The 22,814-nt window shown below is 40.3% G+C and overlaps 1 protein-coding gene across 13 annotated transcripts in view; it reads right to left on the bottom strand.

The window, feature by feature from the left end:
• PRRC2C (proline rich coiled-coil 2C) overlaps window positions 1–22,457 on the bottom strand; it is a 77,958-nt gene extending 55,501 nt beyond the window's left edge. For 3 of the 13 annotated variants that reach the window (XM_033094044.1, XM_033094047.1, XM_033094040.1), the window contains exons 1-3: window positions 22,216–22,455; window positions 1,167–1,329; window positions 208–385 (exon numbers count right to left, since the gene is read on the bottom strand). In XM_033094044.1, coding sequence (XP_032949935.1) covers window positions 208–385; window positions 1,167–1,278 — 290 coding nt within the window. In that variant the 5' untranslated portion in view covers window positions 1,279–1,329; window positions 22,216–22,455. Of the gene's footprint in view, window positions 1–207; window positions 386–1,166; window positions 1,330–22,215 lie in introns of all 13 variants that reach the window. The other 10 variants (XM_033094051.1, XM_033094052.1, XM_033094039.1 and 7 more) reach the window with 6 other exon arrangements.
• Between the last annotated feature and the right edge of the window lie 357 nt (window positions 22,458–22,814).

Raw genomic sequence — 22,814 nt, 5'->3', positions numbered from 1 at the left:
AAGAGAATGCCTGATTTGGTGGGTGTGGGACAGGAGGGAACTTGACAGAGCATATAAGAAAAGTTATGACTAGCAATTATCATCTGCCACTAAGCCCACTCGCAGGGAAAATTAATCAGGTGACTACACGTAATATACACAGTACAACACCCAGCACACAGAAGGAGCTCAGACAAGTTTCCTACAAAGAAGGGGGACATAACTTACTTTTCTTCTTCGTGCTGCTCTTGCTTTGATGCCCAGCCCGTGCCGTCTTTAGGTACGATGTTCACGTTCGGATCGTTGCCTTTGTTTTCTGCTTTGAGACTCGGGAGGTTGGCAGGTGGAGGCATACGACGTGAAATACCAACTTTTCCAAGACTCTGTAATCCATGCCGAGCTGCAACTAAAGATCGATAACATCAACTTTCTTAGAACATCTGTTTTATCAGCCGATTTACTCTTAAAATGCAGAAATAGGAATTAACAGAATCTTGAACTATTATTTCCTAATATTTTAAGGGAAGAATTTTTAAACTAAGCCACACACCTGCAACAAAATCCCATGTAGAAATTACATTAAAATAAACTATCAGAGCCACTGACCAGATGCTTCAAAACTTCTAACAATAAACTCTACACACTATGAAAAGTAAACACCAGCAATGCTGGCTTTGAAATTTCTTCAGGGAATCTATTTCAGGCCCCAAACCTTAGTACACGGAAGAATAACATGCTGGCTTTACATTCATAGTGCACACTGCTAATAAAACATAATGTGGTCCAGTTTTCACTTTTCATTGTAAACACTGGGTCCGAGGCATCAACAACAAAACAAAACACCACAGGACTCTCTATTCCATAACTTAAAGTGGTAATAAATACCCACACTAATATATATAGCTCTATGCCTGCCAATCTCATTGACTGAGTTTCCTCTTTGGAACCACACAATTCTACTGACAACAAACAAGAAAAAAACCCAAACATAGTTATAATTTTTGAATCGTAAGACATTTAATTCACATCCCATGAAAAATGTGTGTGCACATCAAAAGCCCCATGTGAAGAGGGCTGCACTGACATGGGTTTGTCCTAACTTCTAATGGCAATAGCTGCGGAGGACCATTTATAGTAACAAAAGCATGAGAAGCATAAAAAAACAAATGCCACTTGATTTTACTCACCTGTGGTTTTCTGAGTTTCTAATGATTTACCCTTGTAAGTATTAAATAAACTGAGTGTCGCATACTTTTTCCCATCCTTTGCTTTTGTGCTCTGGCCTGACTTCTCCGACATTTCGGTGGAAACTCATCGAGTCCAAAACCTGCCACACCCCTTAAAACCAGTCTTTGAGATGCACATAAGAAAGAAAAATAAGAAGGAAAGTTTTAGAATGTATTAGCTTACGAAAAACTAGTAAATCCAAATGTTCACAGAAATTCTGAAAAATAAAGACAGATATAAAGTCATTCTTCAATAACATATCAATAACAACACACAATTTCCCTTCGATTTAACGAGGTGTACACACATGAATCAGTGTTTTGTCTGTCTGTTTTGAGGGGTTAGAGTGGGAGTAGGGCAGACGGTGGGGAAGTCTACCAAGAAACCACCAGTAGCTAAGAGCATGGAGAACTGAAGCCGGGGAGGCAGAGGCAGTTCAGAACAGGTGTACCACACAAAAACCATTCAAGTCCAGGAATGCCTGTGTAGACCCTGACATCATAGAAATCGTTTTATCTACTGGTTTTACATCTGTCAACCACAAGATTAGCGTCACACACAGAGATGTGGTTTTATGCACATATCAACTGCCACACTCAGGGATCGTGTAGTTCCATTAAGCTGATCGAGAATCTTCAGACCTGTTATGATATAGTCAGTATCCTCGTTTTACAGATGAGGAAACTATGTTCAGAGGTAAACGAGAGAGGGGAGAGGCGTCTGCGTCAGCACATGACCCCATGCCGCCTCCTCCCACGTAACTGTCAATCACCCCTTAGCTCTCCAAGTATACATTTATAATAAACCACCTTTCCTGGAGACAAAATGTGAAAAAACTCCTCCCCTGCAACCAAACAACTACACTAACATACAGACAGCTTACTATTGTATGTGCAACAATGTATATAATTAATTACACCCCAAGGGTGCCAACACTGAACACGGTGTGGAGAGAGCTGGACTCCCAGAATGCACTGCATCCTTGCTGACAGACATTCACCAGCAACATGGACAAAGCTACAGAAGATTATCATTCATCTACAGTGACAGAAGAGGACAGTGATAGTCACTAGATGACAAAATTAAGATTCAAGATCTTTCTTCAGGTGAAAAAAAGTAACTGATGTAAATATCAAGAACAGCAGTCAACTTGTTCTCTCACCCTCATTTGATGGCAATTTAACACCTAAGATCCTCAAACCTCTCAACACCATACCTACGCATGCAACACTCTTAGTGGAGACTTTCACGGTCCTACATCACAGACAAAGCAGTATCAAGAAAGAAACTCATGAAACTTCCTAGGGGCAAACCTAGGAGCCCCCCTGTACCTACATTCATCGTCCCCAAGGGCTTCCCTTCCTCTCCCTACAGTGGTTCCCAGCATCACCTGCAAACTTGGTAGAAATGCAAATTCTCAGGCCCACCCTAGACCTAATGAATCAAACACTGAGGATGGTTGGGGCCCAGCACTGTTTTAGCAGCAAGTCCTCCAGGTGAATCTGCAACAACCGTGTTTTCCCGAAAATAAGACCTAACCGGAAAATAAGCCCAGGCATGATTTTTCAGGATGACATCCCCTGAACATAAGCCCTAATGCGTGTTTTGGAGCAAAACTTAATGTAAGATCCGGTCTTATTTTCGGGGAAACACGGTACAAAAGTTTAGGCCCCACTGACTTATTCTAAGCAAATATACTTTAATCAGTGGTTCTCAATCCTTGCTGCACATTAAAATAACTAGGGGATTTTAAACACACCAGAAGCTGGGGTGTTGGGGTGGGGCCTGGGCATGAATCCGTTCTTTGACAAAGCTCCTCGAGGATTCTAATAGAAGAGCAGTCTTCAAATCACCACAATAAAGGAAGTGTATCTCTCCTCCCACTCCACCTAAGGCCAGTCCATCCTCCTGCGCTGTCCGCCCATCCTGTTCTCATTTCCTTTCTCATTCTAAACTCTTTGCAGGAAATCTCATCCACTCCTGTGGTTTCAACTAGCAATTGATCATCCAAAATTTATCCTCCAGCTCAGAACTCTGTACTCTTCAAGACTATATTCCACTGCTATTTATGTTTCTTCTTTATTGAAATAAAGTTTCAACTTTATTTGTATTTCCATCCTAGAACACAGGCATCTATTTTATATTAAGGGTTTCAGAAGCAAGCCTATCAAATATTCTGCACAGCGTGACAGGAAAATGGCAGTTAAAAAAAAATCAAAATGACAGCCAACAGACAAATTATATCAACATTTGACAAAATGCAAATGCTGTATAAGAACTCAACAAATTGAAAAAAAGAAAACTTGAAGAAACCCCAAAATTAATGCTATGAACAGACAATTCACTAGTGAAATAATACCAACAAGTAAATGTATCAAAATGTTTAATTTCATAAGTAAACAAAAGTTAAAATAACAAGGTAGGGCGTTCAGCTTGTCCTCAACTTACACAGGGAAACAATATAACATTACACAATTCAACCACAGGGTGACAGAGTATCTAATTCAATTCTAGCCATCACAAAACATTAGGGCTTGGAAAGAATCAGAAAATGAACCTTAATTTTCCTATCTAAAAGCAAAACAAAACCAAAAATTTTCCTCCAGATAAGGAATTTCCAAATACAAAAAAAGAACCAACAATTGACCCCAAAAGCCACAAAATACAGGTTCCACATAAGGTCAAAGTAAAACTTCCTGCCAGTTTATCATAAAATTCATATTTGAGTAGTTCTTGATAAGGTTCAAAAGTCACTAAAAGCTTCCTTTTCATTATTAAGCTACTGTCTGTAACATGCCCTTCAGGACATGCTCTTTCCCCAAACATACTGAGTGTAGTGAGGTGAGAGCGCGGGACAAAGAATCAGCTTCTCAGGCAACTAGAACAGAAAATAAATTCATGTTTTCACTGCTTATGAGTCTCTCTTGTTTTTATGGTTTTATAGTACCTATTATACCAGAAAAAAAGTAAATCATAACACGACTGGTTAGTGCAAACAAACAAACAACAAAATATCAAAGGATAATTCAATCAAAAGACAAAGCCGAACTATAAAAGAATATGTATTTCTAAAGACAAAGAACTGTAGCCATAAACGATAAGACTGAATAAACCAGAACGCCCAATTCCACCATAACGGTCTGTCCTTTAGACGAGGGCACTTTTAGTTTAAAGTCAAAGTTTAATTTAGCCTATAACCTTTTTGGTTATCTTGCTTCTAAAAGGCTTAGGAGACATGCTGAAACTTTCTATTAGGTTGAAACTTCATTCAACAGATACTTAAGAGAAAAGCCAGTGACTAGTTCAAAAATTTAAATTACTTTTAGGACAGAGAATCCAACCAATCCAGAGTAAGTACCATCAAGACTTAGCCTCGCTTTGTATAACTTATTTAAAAATGTTTTTTAAACATGTAATTCCTGTTTGGATGCCTAAAATGAATCAAAGAATCGTGGATGCACAGCAAGGAAGGCCAGTGATTCCCTAAGATGGAAAACAAATAAAATGAGCCATATAGTTTCCTGAACTGACTTACTGCCTGCCGGGAGAGTGCCCAGGTCGTGGCAATGAGAGCGGAAGCTGCTAGACTTCTTAAGTTGAAAAAAAAATGAGGCTGAGAGTTCAGGGTGATCAAGGGAGCTCGGATACAGTATTGGGAAGAAGAGAGCTATACGCAGAAAATGCTCCAGATCTGCAGAGGACCCTCTCTGAGTATTCAGCAGAATACTAATCTGCTGTTTGAGTCAACTCCCCCAAACTAGGAAAGAACCACCTGTAATGATTAGAGGGAAAGAGTGTCTGTAGCTCCATAGGGCCGGGAATAGTGCCTGCTCTCACCAGCTAGACTTTTGAAAAACCCCATAATTCACTGGGCATTGGGTAGAGTATTCAGAAATGCCTTATCTCAGTAGTGGTAAAATAAAGTACTCTAAAGAAAACATTGCTCTGGTCTTGCCTAACAAATCTGAAAACAACACTCAAAATGATCAAACTGTTTCCAGGTAACTGAGTCCCAAATTTAAAGAATATTTATAAAAAATGAACATATATCCAGCACCCTCATGTAAAAATCCACATTGTAGCATCCAATTAAAAATTATCACGTAGGCAAAGAAGCAGGAAAATACAAACCATAAAAATACGAGCCACATTAAAGAGAAGAAGTAACCAACTGAAACCAGCGCAGTTACCCAGATGTCAGATTTACTGGACCAGAATATGAAGTTATTTTATTATAACTGCATTCTATATGTTCCATAAGAAAACACCAATGAACGATCAGAAATTGAAATTAAAATTCAACTTATAATAGCAATTAAAATATAAAATGTTCAGGGATATAGTTGACAATTTGTAAGATTTGTATACCGAAAACTATGAGACATTAAAAAAGACCTAGATACATGGAGATACATACGCTGGGTTCATGGGTCAAAAGACCCAAAAGTAAGATGTCAGTTCTTGCCAAATAGATTTATAGATTCAAAGCAATCCCAAACAAAATCTCAGGAAAAAAACTGGGGGCGGGGGATGGTCGTTTGAATTTGTCAAGCTGATTCTAAAATCCGTAACAAAATGGACAGGATCCAGAATAACCAAAATAACTTTGAAAAGGAGAATAAAGGTGGAGGGCCAATGTCACCTGATTTCAAGACGCGCAAAGCAGCAATGAAGATACTGTGGTGTTGGTGTAAAAATAGACGGGTCAACAGAACAGAATACCGTTTAGAAGTATAAATAAATACACACAAATAAATGCAAAGACAATTCAGTGGATAAGGAATAGTTTTCTCAACTGGCACTATTCTCAAATGGCACTAGTGCAACTGTGTATACATAATATTAAAAAATGAACTCTGATCTACACTTCACATCACATACAAAATTCAACTCTAAATGGGCCACAGCAAAGGGTACAAACTTGAATTTAGAAGATGAGTAAGTTCTGGAGATTGAACACACGGCATTGTGATTACAGTCAACAGTACTGTACCATATACTTTAAAGTTGCTAAGATCTTAAATGTTCTCCCCACAAAAAAGAAAGAGAATTATGTAACCAGACAGAGGTGTCAGCTAAGGTTACAGTGGTAATCATACTGCAAATATAGAAATGCATCAAATCAACATGTTGTATACTTTAAAACTTATACAATGTTATATGTTAATAATATATCAATTTTTGAAACAGAAACATAGGCAAAATGTGAAACTAAAACTATGAAAAGTCCAACCCTGGGATAAATAAAGACTTCTTAGTATACGAAAAGCATAATTCATAAAAGATGAAATTTATAAATTGGACTTTAGCTTTTTGAAAGACACTGCTGAGAATGAAAAGATAGGTTACTAGGGAAAAAACCTGCAAATGATGTATCTGATAAAGGACTTTTATCCAGAACATATATAAAATTTTCAGGACTCAATAGTAAGAAAACAACCCAATTAAAAAAAAAAAAAGGCACAGGACTGGACACTTCACCAGAGATACACAAATGGCAAATGAACACATGAAAAGATGTTCTGCATTTCACCATTAGTATTTGGGCCATGCACATCTAAACCAGGAGGGCGCTGCCTCACATCCACTGCAGGGGCTACCGTTACGGAACAATCATACCAAGTGCTGACAAGGCCGTGGAGGCCCTGGAACGCCCAGAGCCCGCTCACAGGAACGTCAGGTGGGAAAACAGTCCGCCAGTTTCGTACAAGGGAAAAATCCACCAACCATGAGACCTGCACCCTCCTGCCCCCGGCCCCATTCCACTCCTGTTATTTACACACGAGAAGTAAAAACATGTCCATATGAAGACTTGTACTGGTTCATGGTGATTTTATTTGTAAGAGGCAAAAACTGAAAACCATCCAACTGTCTCCCAACAAGGAACTGGACAACCACACTGTGTTATATTTGTAAGGGCCTCTTCCTTTCTCATATGGCCCTGTCTGGTTTTATTTATAGCATTTGTCACCATCTGAAGTGATGTACCTACCTATTATCGGAATCACTACACTAGAAAGTGAGGCCCAGGAGAGATTTTGTCTCTTGTATCTCCAGTCCACAAAAATAGTACACATAGTAGGTGTTCAATAAGTTTGTTTTAAAGGATGGATCACCTAACAACGGTTACAAATGTCATTACATACCATATTGCAGTTAGCAGCCTTGTATGTGTCTTTTACACACTTAAATTAGTACCTCTTCAGGACAGATTCTTAGACTTGGTTTGTTTAAGTTATACTTCTGCATTCTACAACATTCTTAGATCCCAGGCCATAGGCCAGATTTTAGCTGCCAATCCCTGCCTTTAGTTCATTGTAAATAGCATGAGAAACGTCTGTTAAATGACACTGGTATTCCCCTGTGAAACTGCCTGGGCCACTTTTTGGGGGTGGCTAGCTTTTGAGTAACTTTATTTTTTTCTGTTTTGAGCCAAATTTTCCTAGAAAACCCTTACTTCAAGCCTTCTCTTCCTATGTCTTTTATACCTTTTTTTTTATTCTTAATTTTAACTTAAAATTAGAGTGATTCAGTTAATACATATTTTCCAAAATAGCTAGCTCTTGGATTTATCAATTTTTATTGTTTTCATTTTGATTTTTCTCTCCTGTTTTTTTTTTTTTTGGTAACTTTTTAAATGTATTGTTTTGTCTGGTAATGAAAGTACTTAAACCATGTGATTGTATACTACATGTTTTTGATAGAAGGTGTTTTCTGTGCTAGTTTTGCAAGTTTCATTTTGAGTTCCTCCTTTATTCAAGATTGGTGTGTTTTTCATTTTCAACTGATTCTCTTCTACATTTTTAGTTTTGTCTATTGGTTATCTTTGTAGCCACAAGAATCTTAAGCTGCTTTCTTATCTACAACTCCTGGAACAAAAACACTATTTGTTGATTCTTTGGTTATTCTGACATTTTCTGCTTTGTCAGCTCTACTATTACAGTGTTTTTCATTATTTATCAGGGTTGCTGATTTCTGCAATTTTGTATCTTACCAACCTGTTCGCCTCCCTTTCATTCCCCCTTCACTGTATAAAGAAAAAACACTCCTGTATGTCTCCTATACTCTTAATATACTACTTCCGACATTTCTGGTCACCAGGTGTATGTGTGGGGGGAGGGGGCAGTCCCCCGACACCCTGCAATTCTTAGATCCTCCGGCCAACCAGCTGAGTGTCCTACAATTTAACTCAATTCTGACACTGTCTCCCTGGAGATAGCATCAAAGCTCACAGGTTAGTAAGGGCTCAGTCCTACAAGCCTCCACCCCACCCCGCCACCTGAAAGTCCATGTTGTTACCTGTGCTTCTGACCGGCTGGCTATAAACAAGAAGTTTGATGAAGTTCCTAGAGCTTTTCAAAAACCTCAGGAAACAACTTACTTACTAGATTACCTGATTATTACAAAGATATGGAAGGATACAAATGAACAGCCAGATGAAGAGATTCACAGGAGAAGGTCCAGTAGGGTCTCGAGAACGTGAGCCTCTGTCCCCCAGGAGTTGGTGGCACGCCATCTCGAGGTAGCCCTCCCAAGCACTTAGTTCTGGGCGTCTTGTGGCACCAAGGATTAAATCACAGGCCCCGTGGTGAGTTCGCTCCCTGGAGGAGGAGAGTGGGGCCTCTCTGAGGGAAAAGCTTCTGATATGGATCTAATGGGGAAGGAGCCAGCTTCAAGGCCGAAGAAAAAGCAATGCAAAGGCCCTAAGGCCCTGATATGCTAATCGTGTTCAAAAACATAAAAGCTAGTACTACTGTATTTCCTCGAAAATAAGACCAGGTCTTCTATCAATTTTTGCTCCAAAAGAAACATTAGGGCGTATTTTTAGGGGATGTCATATTTTTTTTTTTATGTACAACAATCTGCATTTATTCAAATACAGTCATATCATCTTCTTCTGGAACATCCTCATAACGTACTAAATGCGTCCGTCTGGCTGACACTCTTAACTGGGGCTTATTTTTGGGGTAGGTCTTATTTTCGAGGAAACACGGTAAGAAAGGGAAAGTTGAAACAGAAAGAGAAGGTTGGGTGAGGTAGGCCTATTAGGATTTTAAATTTTATCTTTGAAGCAATGGAAAACCACTGGATTCTGCACAGAGGTGTGTGTTCTGTTTTCAAACCAGCATGCTGGCTCCCATGTGGAGAAGGTGTTACACGGGCCACAGGTGGCCTGGACAGACAGCGCAGCCAGCCGGCAACAGCCTAGGCACAGGAGGAGGAGGCTGTGGCCGGCAAATGGAGCCTCGCTACAGGACTGGCAGCAATCCTTCACCATCGCAGTTGTTCGGAGTAAGGCAATGCCTCTTCCTCTGGAGGCCTGGCACGGGGACCTAACCCACATCTCTAACACTGTTTCCAAGGGATAACAGGGCTCTCAAATCTGCTCTTGCTAAAGCTTCCTGAAAACAATGTCCTCTGAAAGCCCGCTGGAGTAATTAGCATCTTCTCTGAAATACAATTTAGTGAAGCAATCCTCTACAGGCCACACAGAAACAAGCCTTCTGAAACTACCTCCCCATTGCCGCAGTGACAATCTTCACTCAATATTTGTGCAGATGTGCTGAGAACTAATAAACTGTCACACGTTGCTTTAAATGTTGGGATAAAAAGACAGATGATGACTGCCTTCAAGGAACACTTAACACACAATAAACAACTAAACAAACATATAGGCATAATAATAACAACCAAAAAAACCCCTCAGCTAGGTAAAAGGACAGACAGCAAAGAGGGGAAAGAGACTTTGGGTAGGATTGTGAAAACCTGGAACACCTCCCTGGAAGTGACACGAGCTAAGAAAATCATCAGTGGTTCTCAACCCAGGCTGCACAGAATTACCCAGGAAGCCTTGAGAAGATGCTACAGTCCAGGCCCCAGGCCAGACCAATTAAATCAGAATTTCTGGGGCTGGCAACAGTCTTCTTTGAAAAGCCCCCTCCAAATGTCTCTACAGTAAAGCCACAGTTGAGAACCACTGACAAAACAAACCAATTTTGATCTGGGAGAAGAAGGTTCAAGGGTAAAGGTCATGCCTGAGGGAGAGAAGCCTCTAGAGAGGAAGTCAGTACAGGCAGACGTCTTGCAGGGCTTAGTAGTTTAGGATAAAGAATATTGCTTGAGTTTATTCTAAATGCCATGAAGAGCCACTAGAGGAAAAAACTAATCGAAAATCTCAACTGCTGAGTAAATGCTTGGCTGCATTCAGCAGACCCACACTTAAGTAACAAAATGGTACAATTTACATAATTAGTAATTCAAAAACCCTTGAAACAATAAGCTCCATAGCATTTCTTTTCAACTTGCCAGCTTCTGATTTCAAAAACCCCACCCGCACAATTATAGAAGACCAAAAGAACTACATCCTCTACTTGAATCATTCTTAATTTTGAAAAGCTTTCATTTGCACGCTATTGGGAATATGTGTTATGTTACTGTCCTGCTTACTATGTACCTAAAGATCTAAATCATTAAAAACTGAGGGTCAGTCAGCAAAACCAAAACCTTTTGAATAACACAACCCCTTTTCTTTAAGGAAAGGAAAAGTAATACTGGTTAAAAAGTAGCATTTTTCATTGAGATTAAATGTACCAAAGCATGTGCATCTGTACTTGCCATATTTTGAACAAATACCTTATAAACAGGTATTTTTAGCCAAAAAAAAAAAAGAAAAGAAAAAGAAAGAAAGCTAAGATGAAAGGAAAAAAATGGAAAAAAAAGCCCATGTTTTTAAAGCAAACATTGTTCATTAAGCTATGCTCTCTAAAATTCATTCGATATTAAAATTCTAAGTCTAAAGTTACTATCACAAAAGGATTTTAAAAGTATTCAATACTGAAAATATTTTAAGTGATATTAAAAATCTAGTATATTTGAAAAAAAAAAGTACTTTCACAAATAGCCAACTTGCTAAATGCAACTAAATGACAATTGTATTTCTGGCCTCAATAGGCTTCTAAATATCCAGGCTGTGTTTACCTCTTTTTCCTCATTATTCTTCTGGTGAGAATTTAGTTCCTCTGGAAAACATAGTACAATGTGCCACTGATTTAAAAAGTTAACATGAAAAAGAAACTGTAAGCATTTCCAGATGAGCTGACTGTACACACTCCACAGATGTGTACTAAGTAATTAGTAATAGTCAGGTATCACATATGAATATAAAAAACTAAACAGCTTCTTTGTAAACTATCCTCTGGTGTCTGTGCGTGACAGCTGTCAGTCTCATTTTTCTTGCTGTCCCTCTACGTAAATGTTAATATGCTTTGCCATCTCTCTTGCCAGCTCCCTCTTCTCTATGTGCTCTCCTCTGGCCATCTCATCTACTATTCACTGCTTCAGTAAGGAGAATTCCCCAAACTTTCCTTCAAGCTACAATCTTCAAACATATGTTTTTAACTGTCTACAGACCAAAATTTCTGACAGAACTACAAACTCAAAATGTTTCATTCCCCCATTCACTCAAGCAAACATTACTCAGCGCCTCCTATATTATCAGGTGCTACTAGGAACAAATGAAAAAGACACATGCTGTCCCCATGCACTGACTGGAGGTAACAGTGTGGAAATCTGAGGCTGGAAAAGGTTTGCCAACAACTGGGAGGGAAGACTGCTCACTGGGAAAATGGGGCACTGACACCCCAGTGGAAGCTGGGGCTCAGGGATACAATGTTCCCCAGTCTGTGCAGTTGGAAGACTGTCCTCAATGTCCAGCCCCATGTCCAGGCGTGGGGAGGGCAGTGATGGGAAGCACGCAGCAGCTGGAATGAACAAGGAACTGAGTTGTGCAGACAGGTGGTAAAGAAAAGCTAGGAGATGAGGACACTGCCCGGAGACTGGTTAGAGCAACATTTCCTACAAGTCTGAGGCAGAGTGAAGTAAGAGAAGTTGGAAGAAAATGAGGAGGAGAGCAGAAGGGACGGGCAATTTCAACAAGGTTGAATGAAGGCAGGTTCTATTGGTCGCCACTGAATGTTTATTGAGTCAAGCTTAGCACGGATTGCTTTATTCATATAACAAGTACAACAGGAGAAAAATATACTTATCTGAGTGAGAAAACTGGAGATACAGGAGCTTGTGATGTGAATTTAAGGTTTCGGTGATGACACAGTTTAGCCAACATTAAAAGGTAAGCACACATACCACGTACACGTACACACAGGGAATAAAACAAACATGGTAACTATTAACAATCAGGGACTATGGATGAAGGAATATGGGAACTCTTTGCCCTATTTTTACAACTTTTCTGTATGATTAAAAGTATTCCGAAAGAAAAAATTCACACAAAAAAAGTTCATTTGCTCTCCCAAATATGTTCCTTTCCCCAAGTTCACAGAACCTGACCTCTACATTTAAAACCTTGAGTGATCTTTGGTATTTATTTCTCCCACTTCTAACATAAAGAGGAATCCAAGTTCTATACATTCTAACTTAGCAAGGCCTCCTGAAGCCATTTTTTTAAAAATCTGAGCTCTAGAGATATAGTATAACATAAATATATTGGATTGGGAATAAGAGTTCAAAGCCCCAGTCACCATAACTTACCAATGAAGAAACCACATCAGAAAGGTAAAATAACTTGCCCCAAACTCATACAGTTACAAGTGACGGGGCCAAGATGGAAGCCAGGTTGGATGCCAAAGCCAAGTGCCCCAAATGAAAACCACACGAAAATCAGAATTCACTTGTCATTCTAGAAGAGATAAACTTCAAACTTTAAAATACATACTAGTAAGGAACATGTCATTTGAACTTAAAGGTCTCTAAAAGATTCAAGTTTTTATTTCCAAAACTTATTGTGTGACAATAAAATATCAAGGACAAAAACTTATAGCAACAAAAGTCATATCTCTTGACAAAAGTATTTCATCTGTTATAGAAATGTCATTTTGAAGTATAATAATTAAAAAGAATAAGAATCAATGCACTACAGATTGTAAAAAAAAAAAGGGGTGTGCTATTTACTCACTTGTGTCCCCCTCAAACTCCGACACTGAAGCTCTAACTCCCAATGTGAGAGACGGCATGTGAAGATCAGGCCTTTGGGAGATAATCAGGTTTCGGTGACATGAGGAGGGGACGGCCTCCCCGCGAGGGACGAGCGCTCTCATTCAGAGCAAGAGACACCAACTTCTCTCTCTGCGACGTGGACACAGCTAGACGGCAGCCTCGAGCGAGCCAGAACCTAACTGCTGGACTTCCAGCCTCCACAAGTGTTCTGAGAAACACATTTCTGTTGTCTAAATCACCTAGTCGACGGAATTTCCTCCCTTTCTGACAAACAGGGAGGACGGATGTATTAACTCCAGAAAACAGCACTTTGCTTATCACTCAAATTTTAACTAAATCTTCCATTTAAAATAAAAAAGGCAAGGTATTTACCACACTCCTACGAATTCCAGGCCACTGAATCAGTATTCACAAAATACAAGCTTTCTAAAAAGTTTACTTTTAAATTAACTACTCTAACTTGATTTTAAACACATTAATTAATCAAAGTACTAGTCTTTACACACTCTTTCTTAAATAAACAACACAAATGAGAATTATAGAATATCTGAGGTTGAAATTACTTTATGCTGAAAGAATATGGTCATTACGAAGTAACGTGGCCTGAGTAACTAATATATTGGATCTTGTACTTTTCAAAGTGTTTTTGTCAAAAACTTGGATAAAGACCTGGAAAGTAGATAACACATGATACGCACAACTGAAAGAGGCCCAATGCATTTGATGACTTTCTTAAGAATAAAAAGGTCTTAGAATGCAAGGGAGAATTAAAATGGAAAAAAGAATAAATAGTTCTATAGTCATAGTTCAAAAACTAAATTTCATAAATAAAGAATACAGACCCAGCCTGTTCATATGACACAGGAGAGCCAGTGACAGCTAGTATTGTTGACAGCACTGCCTTATAAAACTTGCTACTTTAGTAGAAATCTAATGCACAGATCTGGAATTGTAGAAGTTCCACCAAATTTTGTGTTTTGCACACAGCTTAAAGTACTGTGTTCAAGTTTGGGCTTCATTAAAACAAATATTAAAAAACAACTAAACTGGATACGAAAGAAAACCTTTCCAACTGTTGAGTTTATCCATAGGTGCAAACAAGTTACCTTAAAACTCACATCATTCTATTTTCACAATTTGCTACATACCCCAAAGGGATGTGAATGAAGTGATTTGTAATTTTGCTGAGACACAAAATTCACATCCAGTGCCATGAGGTACATGAGAAAAGGGGGCTTCTAGGAGATAAACTTAGACCTCCCTCCCTCTCTTGCTGTATGTACCCTCTTCCCCAGGGTTTGTTTTCTTTTTCAGAGATACAGTAACTTTTGTGAAGAGTTATTTCTTTGTAAAAAACAAAACAAAAACTCTAAAAAGAAAGCCAAATCACAGTGCAGATGATGGAAGTAAAGAGAAAGGGATGAGGTTTGAATATTAGTACGGTGTTCAAAAATTTGGAAATTTGGAAGCTTTTAAGACGTGAATGTGAAAGGTTGACTATTGTGTCTGGTCACCAGATGCGTTCAAGCAAAAGCAAGACACACCTTTGTCAGAAATATATTTTAAAGATAATTCTTGCTTTGAGTAAGAGGTTGAAATGATCACTTCCATCTCTTAATTGTTAATCAATCACTCAATAATTGACGTCAATTTTTTTAGATCACATTTGCTGCTATAATAGTAAACCTAAGAATACTACCATATGTTGACTGCTTCTAATAGCACTACAGTAAAAACATTAAAAAGTGCCATTTTAAAAAAAGTGTAATACAAATAAATCTGTTGGGAGTTTTAATCAGAATGGCAGAGGGCTCAGGCTGTTAGAAACTGAAACATGTCAACCGAGTTTGAGGAAGAAGAAATCCTCAACAATCAGAAAAGAAATGTAGCTATCAAACCTTCTGTACTACAAATTACTGTTCTAGCAAAATAAAGCTGTGTGCCTATCATTTACTTGTGGTGACTGCCAGAGCACACTTTTTGACAACTTAGAGAATCTTAAAATTGATCACATTACACAATTTTCTTAAAACTGATTCAGTTTAAAGCCCAGCTCTTTAAACTCCAGCTCTGCTACTTAGTAGCTAGGTGTTTTTATAGCACAATTGTGGCATAAGCATTTCCCTAGTGATTAAACATAATTCTGAATTTTTATGTCCTCATCTGTGGGCTACATCTTCTAGTCTGCTGTGAGATTTCATTAACTACATGTGTATAAAGCTCTTAGAATAGTGTCTGGCACTTATTAAGAACTTAATGCATGATAATATTTTCAAAAGTTATACATTACAAATAAAAACCAAAGCATAAATAGCTTCTTAGTCACCTTTATTTTTTGCAAGGCAAGAATGTTGGCTGTTATGGGAGAAAAAGAGAAGCACTCTCTTCAAGACGCTCGCTGACATCACAAATTACTCTAAGCCTTTCATATAACTGAAGGGTACCTTTAAGGTTGGAATTTTAAGTTTAAATTTATGAATGCCGAGAATTGGTTAGCATCACACTCCCCCCGGACCCCACCCCCAGCACTGGCTCTATTCCTCTTCCATTTAAATGCCTGTCACGAGACATGCAAACCTACCCATCTCTTTCTTTCTCCTACTTTCCACTGTCACTCTTTTCATACTTCCAAATATCATAATGTAAATATACAATGAGGAAATCAGGCAATCAACACATGAAGGCTATTTTTGGCTTTTTAATCTTTATTCAAGTTTTTTCTTCAGCAAGAGAGGGACTTTCTTTGCCTCCAAAATGGCAGACAGTCTTGTTCCACAACTGGGAAATAATTCATCTTTCTACATTGTGTATCCTAATTGTGGCCTGGGCCACACAAATCTGTACATATTAAAACTCAAAGAACCGTACAGCAAAAAATCCAATTTTCGTATTACATTTTAAAACTCACACAGCAATATAACCAACGTCCACTTCTGACAAAAGCCTCATTTCAGTCACCTTTTATCCTGTTTTTAAAGTAAAATTCAATTATCTGTTTCATTTTCCTAACTTTCAGAAGCAATTCTAAACCTCCCCTATTGTGCTTCTTCAATTAAGAGCTACAAAATTTAAACCTAACATTAAAAACAATTACTTAAAATACAGGTCAAGCTACTCTAGCCGTATTGCCAAAAACCTAAATTTTAATTGGAACTGAAAAATTATAGTGGTTTTTTGAAGATTAGATTTCCCTCTGCTCTTTAAAATCTGACAATATATGACGTTTAATATATTCTGTTTCCCAGTTACAAGAAATATTTAATAATCTACGACACCCATCTTTAAAATAGCATTGGATAAACTGGCATGCTGTACTTGCCCAACTATTTCGCCAATCTTAGGAAAAAGTCCTAAGCTTTTTGTTCCTTAGTGACCATTTCTCCAATCTCCCAAATGTTTCTGATGTATTTCTAAATGTATATCCTTAATATGCCTCCTTAAGGAGCCTTTCAAAGAATCCAGTGGCCTCCACAGTGCTCTTGGACGAGAACATACCCTGCTGGGAAGACACAGGTGCTGATGCCTCGGGAGAGAGAAGTGGAGGCACAATTTGCGGGGGGGGGGGGGGGGGGGGGCCTGGCCAGGGCTCAGGACTCTGCAGGCAGAGCACGCGCTGGACCTGTCTTTGCAGCTTCCTTCAGCTGGTATCTCCGTGCGGTGTACAAAGCGCACAGCCACACATAGCAGCCCTGCACTTTCAGATGATTCATTAGGAAAGAGGACAGAAGAAAGAGCAACTATGAACTTCGCTAGACACCCATTCTCCAACCACAGACGCATCCACCTCTTATCTTGCAGACACTTATTTGGGGGGGAGGGGCAGGAATCTTCCAACTTCATAGGGAATCTATTCTCTCTTTGCTTTTAATTTTATTGTTTTTCATGGTTCTCTTTTCTGTTTTAAATATGTTCAAGATGCACGTGATATCAAAACATTAAATTCAAAAGATGCACAGAAACACATTTAATGTGATTTCTGCAACCTGCTCTGACAGGGGAAACAGGTACCCTTAGTTCACAGATGAGTATACTTAAAACTTGAAGAAGCCAAGCCACTTGCCCCCAAAGTGAATGAACGCTGGCACAAAGCAACAGAAGGACTACACCAAGGGTTTTAGACTCCTCGTCCAGAGCTCGGGGAGAATTCAACACACCTCGAAATCAAGGTCTCAGTCCTCCTGCTTACACTTTCATCCTCATGACTTGACCTAAATTCTTTTAGGGTCACCAAGGATCTCTCAGCCAAATTCAAAGGCCACTTCTCATACAAGTATGATTCTGAACTCTGCTACGTTTGGCTCTAATCCCATTTTTAAGATCATTTTCTTCCACCTTGATTTCTATAGTGACTTCCTTCTTCACTTACTCATGCTCGTTCTCCTTTTCTTGCCATCAATTGTCTTCAACATCCTGTTACATTTCTGTGTAAATAAACCCACTCCACTTTGCAGTTCATCATGGAAATGTTTGTCCCCATTATGCAGTTAAGGCTCTAATTTATATCTCTATTCCTGTAATACAGCCATTTCCTGTTTGATGAATCTATTCCATTCTATGCTTTCATCACTTCTGCCCTTCATTAATTCCAACTGCTGCCTGATCCTATCCAGCATTCACTAATCTTAGCAGTTATGTCCCAAAGGGTAGAATACAAAACACTGCTGATGGGATATTAGATGATTTTAAGTGGTTCATAAAGGAATATTTCAAATTATGTTTATTTTAAAACAGGTTGAGGAAAAACTGTAAAACCAAATAATCATGTACATTTTTCTTTTAAATTCACTTAATTATAAGACAGTTAAAAAAATATTGACAGGCAGATGGTTTGAAAATAAAGCAAAAGTCATGACTGACTTGTTTGGGAAATACTGGCCCCTGGGAAATCCGTAAGGTATCGAAGTTAAGCACTCAAGCTAATGATTTGAATCCTCCTTACTAGGATAATTTTGAACAAATTACTTAAATGTCTTTAAATCCCAGTTTTCTAGTTGTATAGTGGGGATAAAAATATCTACCCACCTCCCAGGATAACTGCATGGATTGAAAGAGGTAATCTACAAAATGTTCTTAGCTCAGCGCCTGGCATAGTAAGTGCTCAACGAACAGTAATAATTACAATTATTCTTGATCTCTCCTGGCCATTACTCCTTCACTTGTCACCAACTGGGAACTCAATCTGTGCTATAGGCAATTTTCCACATATGGATTTTCTACCCCAAATTTCCCTTACTGTTTGCATATCTTTATTTTTATCTTCTGGTATGAATTTTTTTTTTTTAAATCACACAGTAACATTTATTATTATTCCTTAAGACTGTGAACATCTTGGCAGTAGGACCCAAAAGCCATACTCCTCTGATTCACTTGGCCTTACAAAATTAAAAGAATTTTTAATATTTGTTGAACAAATCTAAAAATTACAAAGGAAAATCTGATGCAAATAAATCTCAGGATTTATATTTATAAATCTCAGGATAAATACATAAACACAAACTATTTGAAAGCTCTGACACTATTCAAATAGGTGAATAAAGGGGGAAAATGACAGGGTATTTTTTTGCTCCCCTAACATATCCATCAGTTAAACCTTAGCTGTAGGTCTATTTATTCTTCTGTGTTTCCTAATCTCATCCATTCAACAATCGAGAATAAACTCTAGGTATAGACCAACCATACAATGTGATGGGGACACAGAAACAGTCTAGTAAAGAAAAAGAGACTAATATCGGAATACTAACAGGTACAAAATTAGATCGTATGCTATGTAAACAAGTGTTTGTCTTTAACACTACACGCGCCCCACAAATGCTGATTACATCCCCCCATTCCCTTAATGCAGAGCACCCAGCAGCACGGCAGAGGGGCGAGTGCATCCCATTGCTGACAGGAAGAAATTTTCTTGCTATCTGGTTAGCACACGCCTAGTGTTCAGACTCCAGGTAGGTACTAAGCATATCAAAATTTTTGTCTGCCAGCGAGACGAGTGTTGAAACTCAGTAATAGCCCTGTTTGATCTGATTTGCCGGCAAATACGTGCACACACAGGCCCAAAAATATGACTGGCATTCTGCTAGTCTAGAGCAAAATAACGACTAGAAATATGACTCGCAAATAGATCAGCATATATTTAACCTTCCTGGAGGTTGGTAAAAAACATACAATAAAATATTTACTAAAGTTACCCTCTCTAGAGAATACTTTTACGCAAAAGACATCCCGATTGATGATGCATCAGTGGCATTGAGAAATTTAAAATGTTCTGACTCAGAAAATTAATTCTCAAGACTTCTAAGCAACAGTAAACATAGACTGAGATAAGCTGTCATTGTGTTACCCTATTTGTAAGATGACAAGTCTCGATTTACTGGAAGTACATTAGTCATAACTCAGTCAGACACAACTTTTGGATTTCCTTCACTGGAGAATAGGGTTCTGTACCAACCTGTGTCACATTTCATCAATGATCAATCCTTGTCTTACATAAATATGGTATAAACAGCATCTGAAACACAAGTTACTCAACTGACTTACAAACTGAAACAGCTTTGGGGGGTGGGAGGAAAGCACTTGAAGGGAGAGGGGGACATAATAGAATGATCTTTAAAGACGTTTTACCAGTAAGGATGGTGGGATGCAGTAGGAGTGGGGGGAGACGGGCTGGAATGAGCCAGAACTTCTGTATTTCAGCTATGTGTAATACACTGACCCTAGGGTTACTGAGTGTACAGCATGTAGAAGAAATCTTTAAGAAACAAAATCCAGTATGGAAGTGTGAGAAAGGTCTTTTTAAAAAAAGAAAAAAAGAGACCATAAAAACTATTTCTTAAATTTCAAAAGAATATATACTCCACGCTGAGAATATAGATTACTTACTGCTTGCAAGACAGTATTTTCTTCTACCAATATTCTGCCATCCTCCCTCCACTACGAGTTGACATTTATTACATGTACTGAGCACAGTAATAAACCCTCTACATATGTTATTTTTGTTACTCTTACAGCAAGCCTTCCAGGGAGGTATGATTAGTAATATCATCATCTCCATTTTGCAGATGAGGACATATTGTATCAATAATATAGGCCACATCTCAAAATTTAAAAATTGTATGTGTCATACTGTAAAGAGTTTTACTCCACCGGCCTTTAAATAGAAAAGGGTACAAAAATTAGCTTCTACCCCAGCCCCAAAGTAGCTACAAACCATCTTTTTACACCTCTGCAACATTTTAACCTTCACATGCAACAATGTTTCTATACTGAAAGGGGAGAAACTAGGTTAATAATCTTAATAATGTATCTTGTTTAGTTCCCATAGGTCATAAAATTACAAAGAACAGAGAGGTAGTTTGACAGTTCAGAGCATCCCTTTTGGATTTAGACAGCCTGGGTTTGAATCTATACAGCACCACCAGTAACTTGCTGTGTGACCTTAGTCAAACTGCTTTAACCTCTCAGGTTTCATTTCCTCATCTGTAAACTGGAGATGATAATAATAGCACCTTCCTCAAAGACTTGCTGTTAAGACGTAAAAAGGTAACGTGTGTGAAGGGCTTATTACTGTGCTCAGTACATAGAAAAAAAGGCCAACACATGGTGGAGGGAGAACAAGCCACACAGCAAGCTCACCAGACCAAAATACAAAAACACAAGTCAAAGGCCTATGCTCTGAAAGTCCCATTAGAGAAAAGGACAGAGTTACTACTTGGCTGTATGCTACAGCTAAAACTCAACCTATTCCTAATTTTTTGTTCGGGGATCAGTGCATTTGAGGTGGGCCAGAAAAGATGCTGCAGTGCCTCTGTGACACACACCTAAAAATGGCTCCAGTCAGAGCGGCATCCACCAACAGAGGTGAAATCTACTTTTAACAAACGCACGGGGTAGGTTCGGTGGGCGCTTAAGTAGGCCCCTATCGATTTTTATTTGCAGGAGTAGAGCGATCAAGCACTTCATCGAGAATCCTGATTCATCTAGGGCATTCCAAACGAAATCTTAGCGCGCAGCCGCCTACTGTGCGATTCCAAGTACCCTAGCGAGGTATGAATCTATGAACCTAGGCTGAAGATCGGCCAATGCGGAAATCCGGGTAGCTTTAGAAGCCAGCAAACATCAGGCATGTCGGCAGCCTCAAAAAAAAACCAAAAAAAAACCAAAACACAAAAACAAAAAAAATCTCAAATCGAGTCAAAACCCATGTACATCTCTTTAAAGGAATCAGACGCATCCGTCTCGGGCAAAGGAAGAATTGACCCGTGTCCCCGTGGGCCCCCATGCCCTTTTCTTCTAGCCCCACAGCGGGGCCCGGGCGGTCGCGCCGATACCACCGCGGCCCGGTCGGTCGGAGGGAGCCGCGGAGCCGGGCAGACCGCGCAGGTTGGGGGATGCCGCGGCCTAGGGCGCGCGAGGCGACCCGAACCCTCCGCTGGAGTTGGGGCGGCACGTCCCTAGCGGAAGTAGGGCTGGTCCCGATTCCTCCAAGGGCCTCTCACCGACTCAGGTCTCTAACCCGGCGTCTCCCACACACGTCCCGTTGCAAATCCCACGCTCACGACACACGGAGCAGAGGGAGGCAGGGGAGGCCCTGCCTGGAGGAGCCCCGGACTTGTTTGGGGGACGCATCGCCCACGCCAGCTAAAGGGACCGCGCGCGCCCGCCTGTCCCGCGGGATGGAAACTCCCTGCGCTTCCCCGGCAACGCGCGCAAGGCCCCCGGCCGGGCCCGAGCCGGGGTCTGGGCTGCGAGAGGCCGCCGGGTCCGGAGCTCCCGCTGCAGACCACATGGGGCGGGTCTGAGCGCGGTTTCCCGCTCCCCGAGCCGGAGGCCGCCACTTCCCCCGACGGAGACGGTGGTCACCACAGCGAAGGAAGGGGATGCCCGGGCCCTCCCCACGCGGCTCCTCGGCCCGGGGCGCGAGGGTCGGGTGCGCTCCCACGCCCGCCCGCCACGATGGGCCCGCTTTGATCGCGGCTCCGCCGCCCTCGCTTCTCGCCTTACCGGCCAGGGTGTCAAGCTGAGTGTGGGTGCGCACTTGGAGGGTTTCCGCCGAGGCCTGATCCGAGGAAGGGGAACAGGAGGCTGGGGGTGGGGGCGCCCGAAGGACCGCCGGACTCGGAGAGCCGCCGCGGCAGATGGACAAACCGCCAAAGCACTTTCGCTGCTTCCCGAGAGGGAGAGAGCGAGCGAGAACAAGAAGCAAGATGGCGACTAGCCAGCCCCTACGTATTACGTCATGCCGCGGCGTACGTACAGCAGTCTCCGCAGCACCGCCCTCCGGCGCAGAGACGGCCGGATCACGTGACGCCTTCGTGGCCGTGCGACCCCGGCGGAAGGCGATGTCGCCACCTGCTGGCCGGAGGGAGTTCCTGCAACCAGAGTTCTCGCTACAGGTAAAGATTAAGCCTGCAAAGCTCTCCAGGACCTCCTGACTTGACCACGATTACGGGTTGATATTGCCTCACGCAAGCGATGACTCCTGTATTGGGTGGATAGGTGTGCGAATTGGTTCACAACAGGTTGGCAGTGTGTATCAGAATTAAACCATGCATAATCTTAACCTTGATATTTTCCAGAAATGTGCATATACAATAATCATA

This window comes from Rhinolophus ferrumequinum, chromosome 22, assembly GCF_004115265.2.
Source record: "Rhinolophus ferrumequinum isolate MPI-CBG mRhiFer1 chromosome 22, mRhiFer1_v1.p, whole genome shotgun sequence".
Taxonomy (NCBI): Eukaryota; Metazoa; Chordata; class Mammalia; order Chiroptera; family Rhinolophidae; genus Rhinolophus; species Rhinolophus ferrumequinum.
This window is presented reverse-complemented; position numbering and strand designations above follow the sequence as displayed.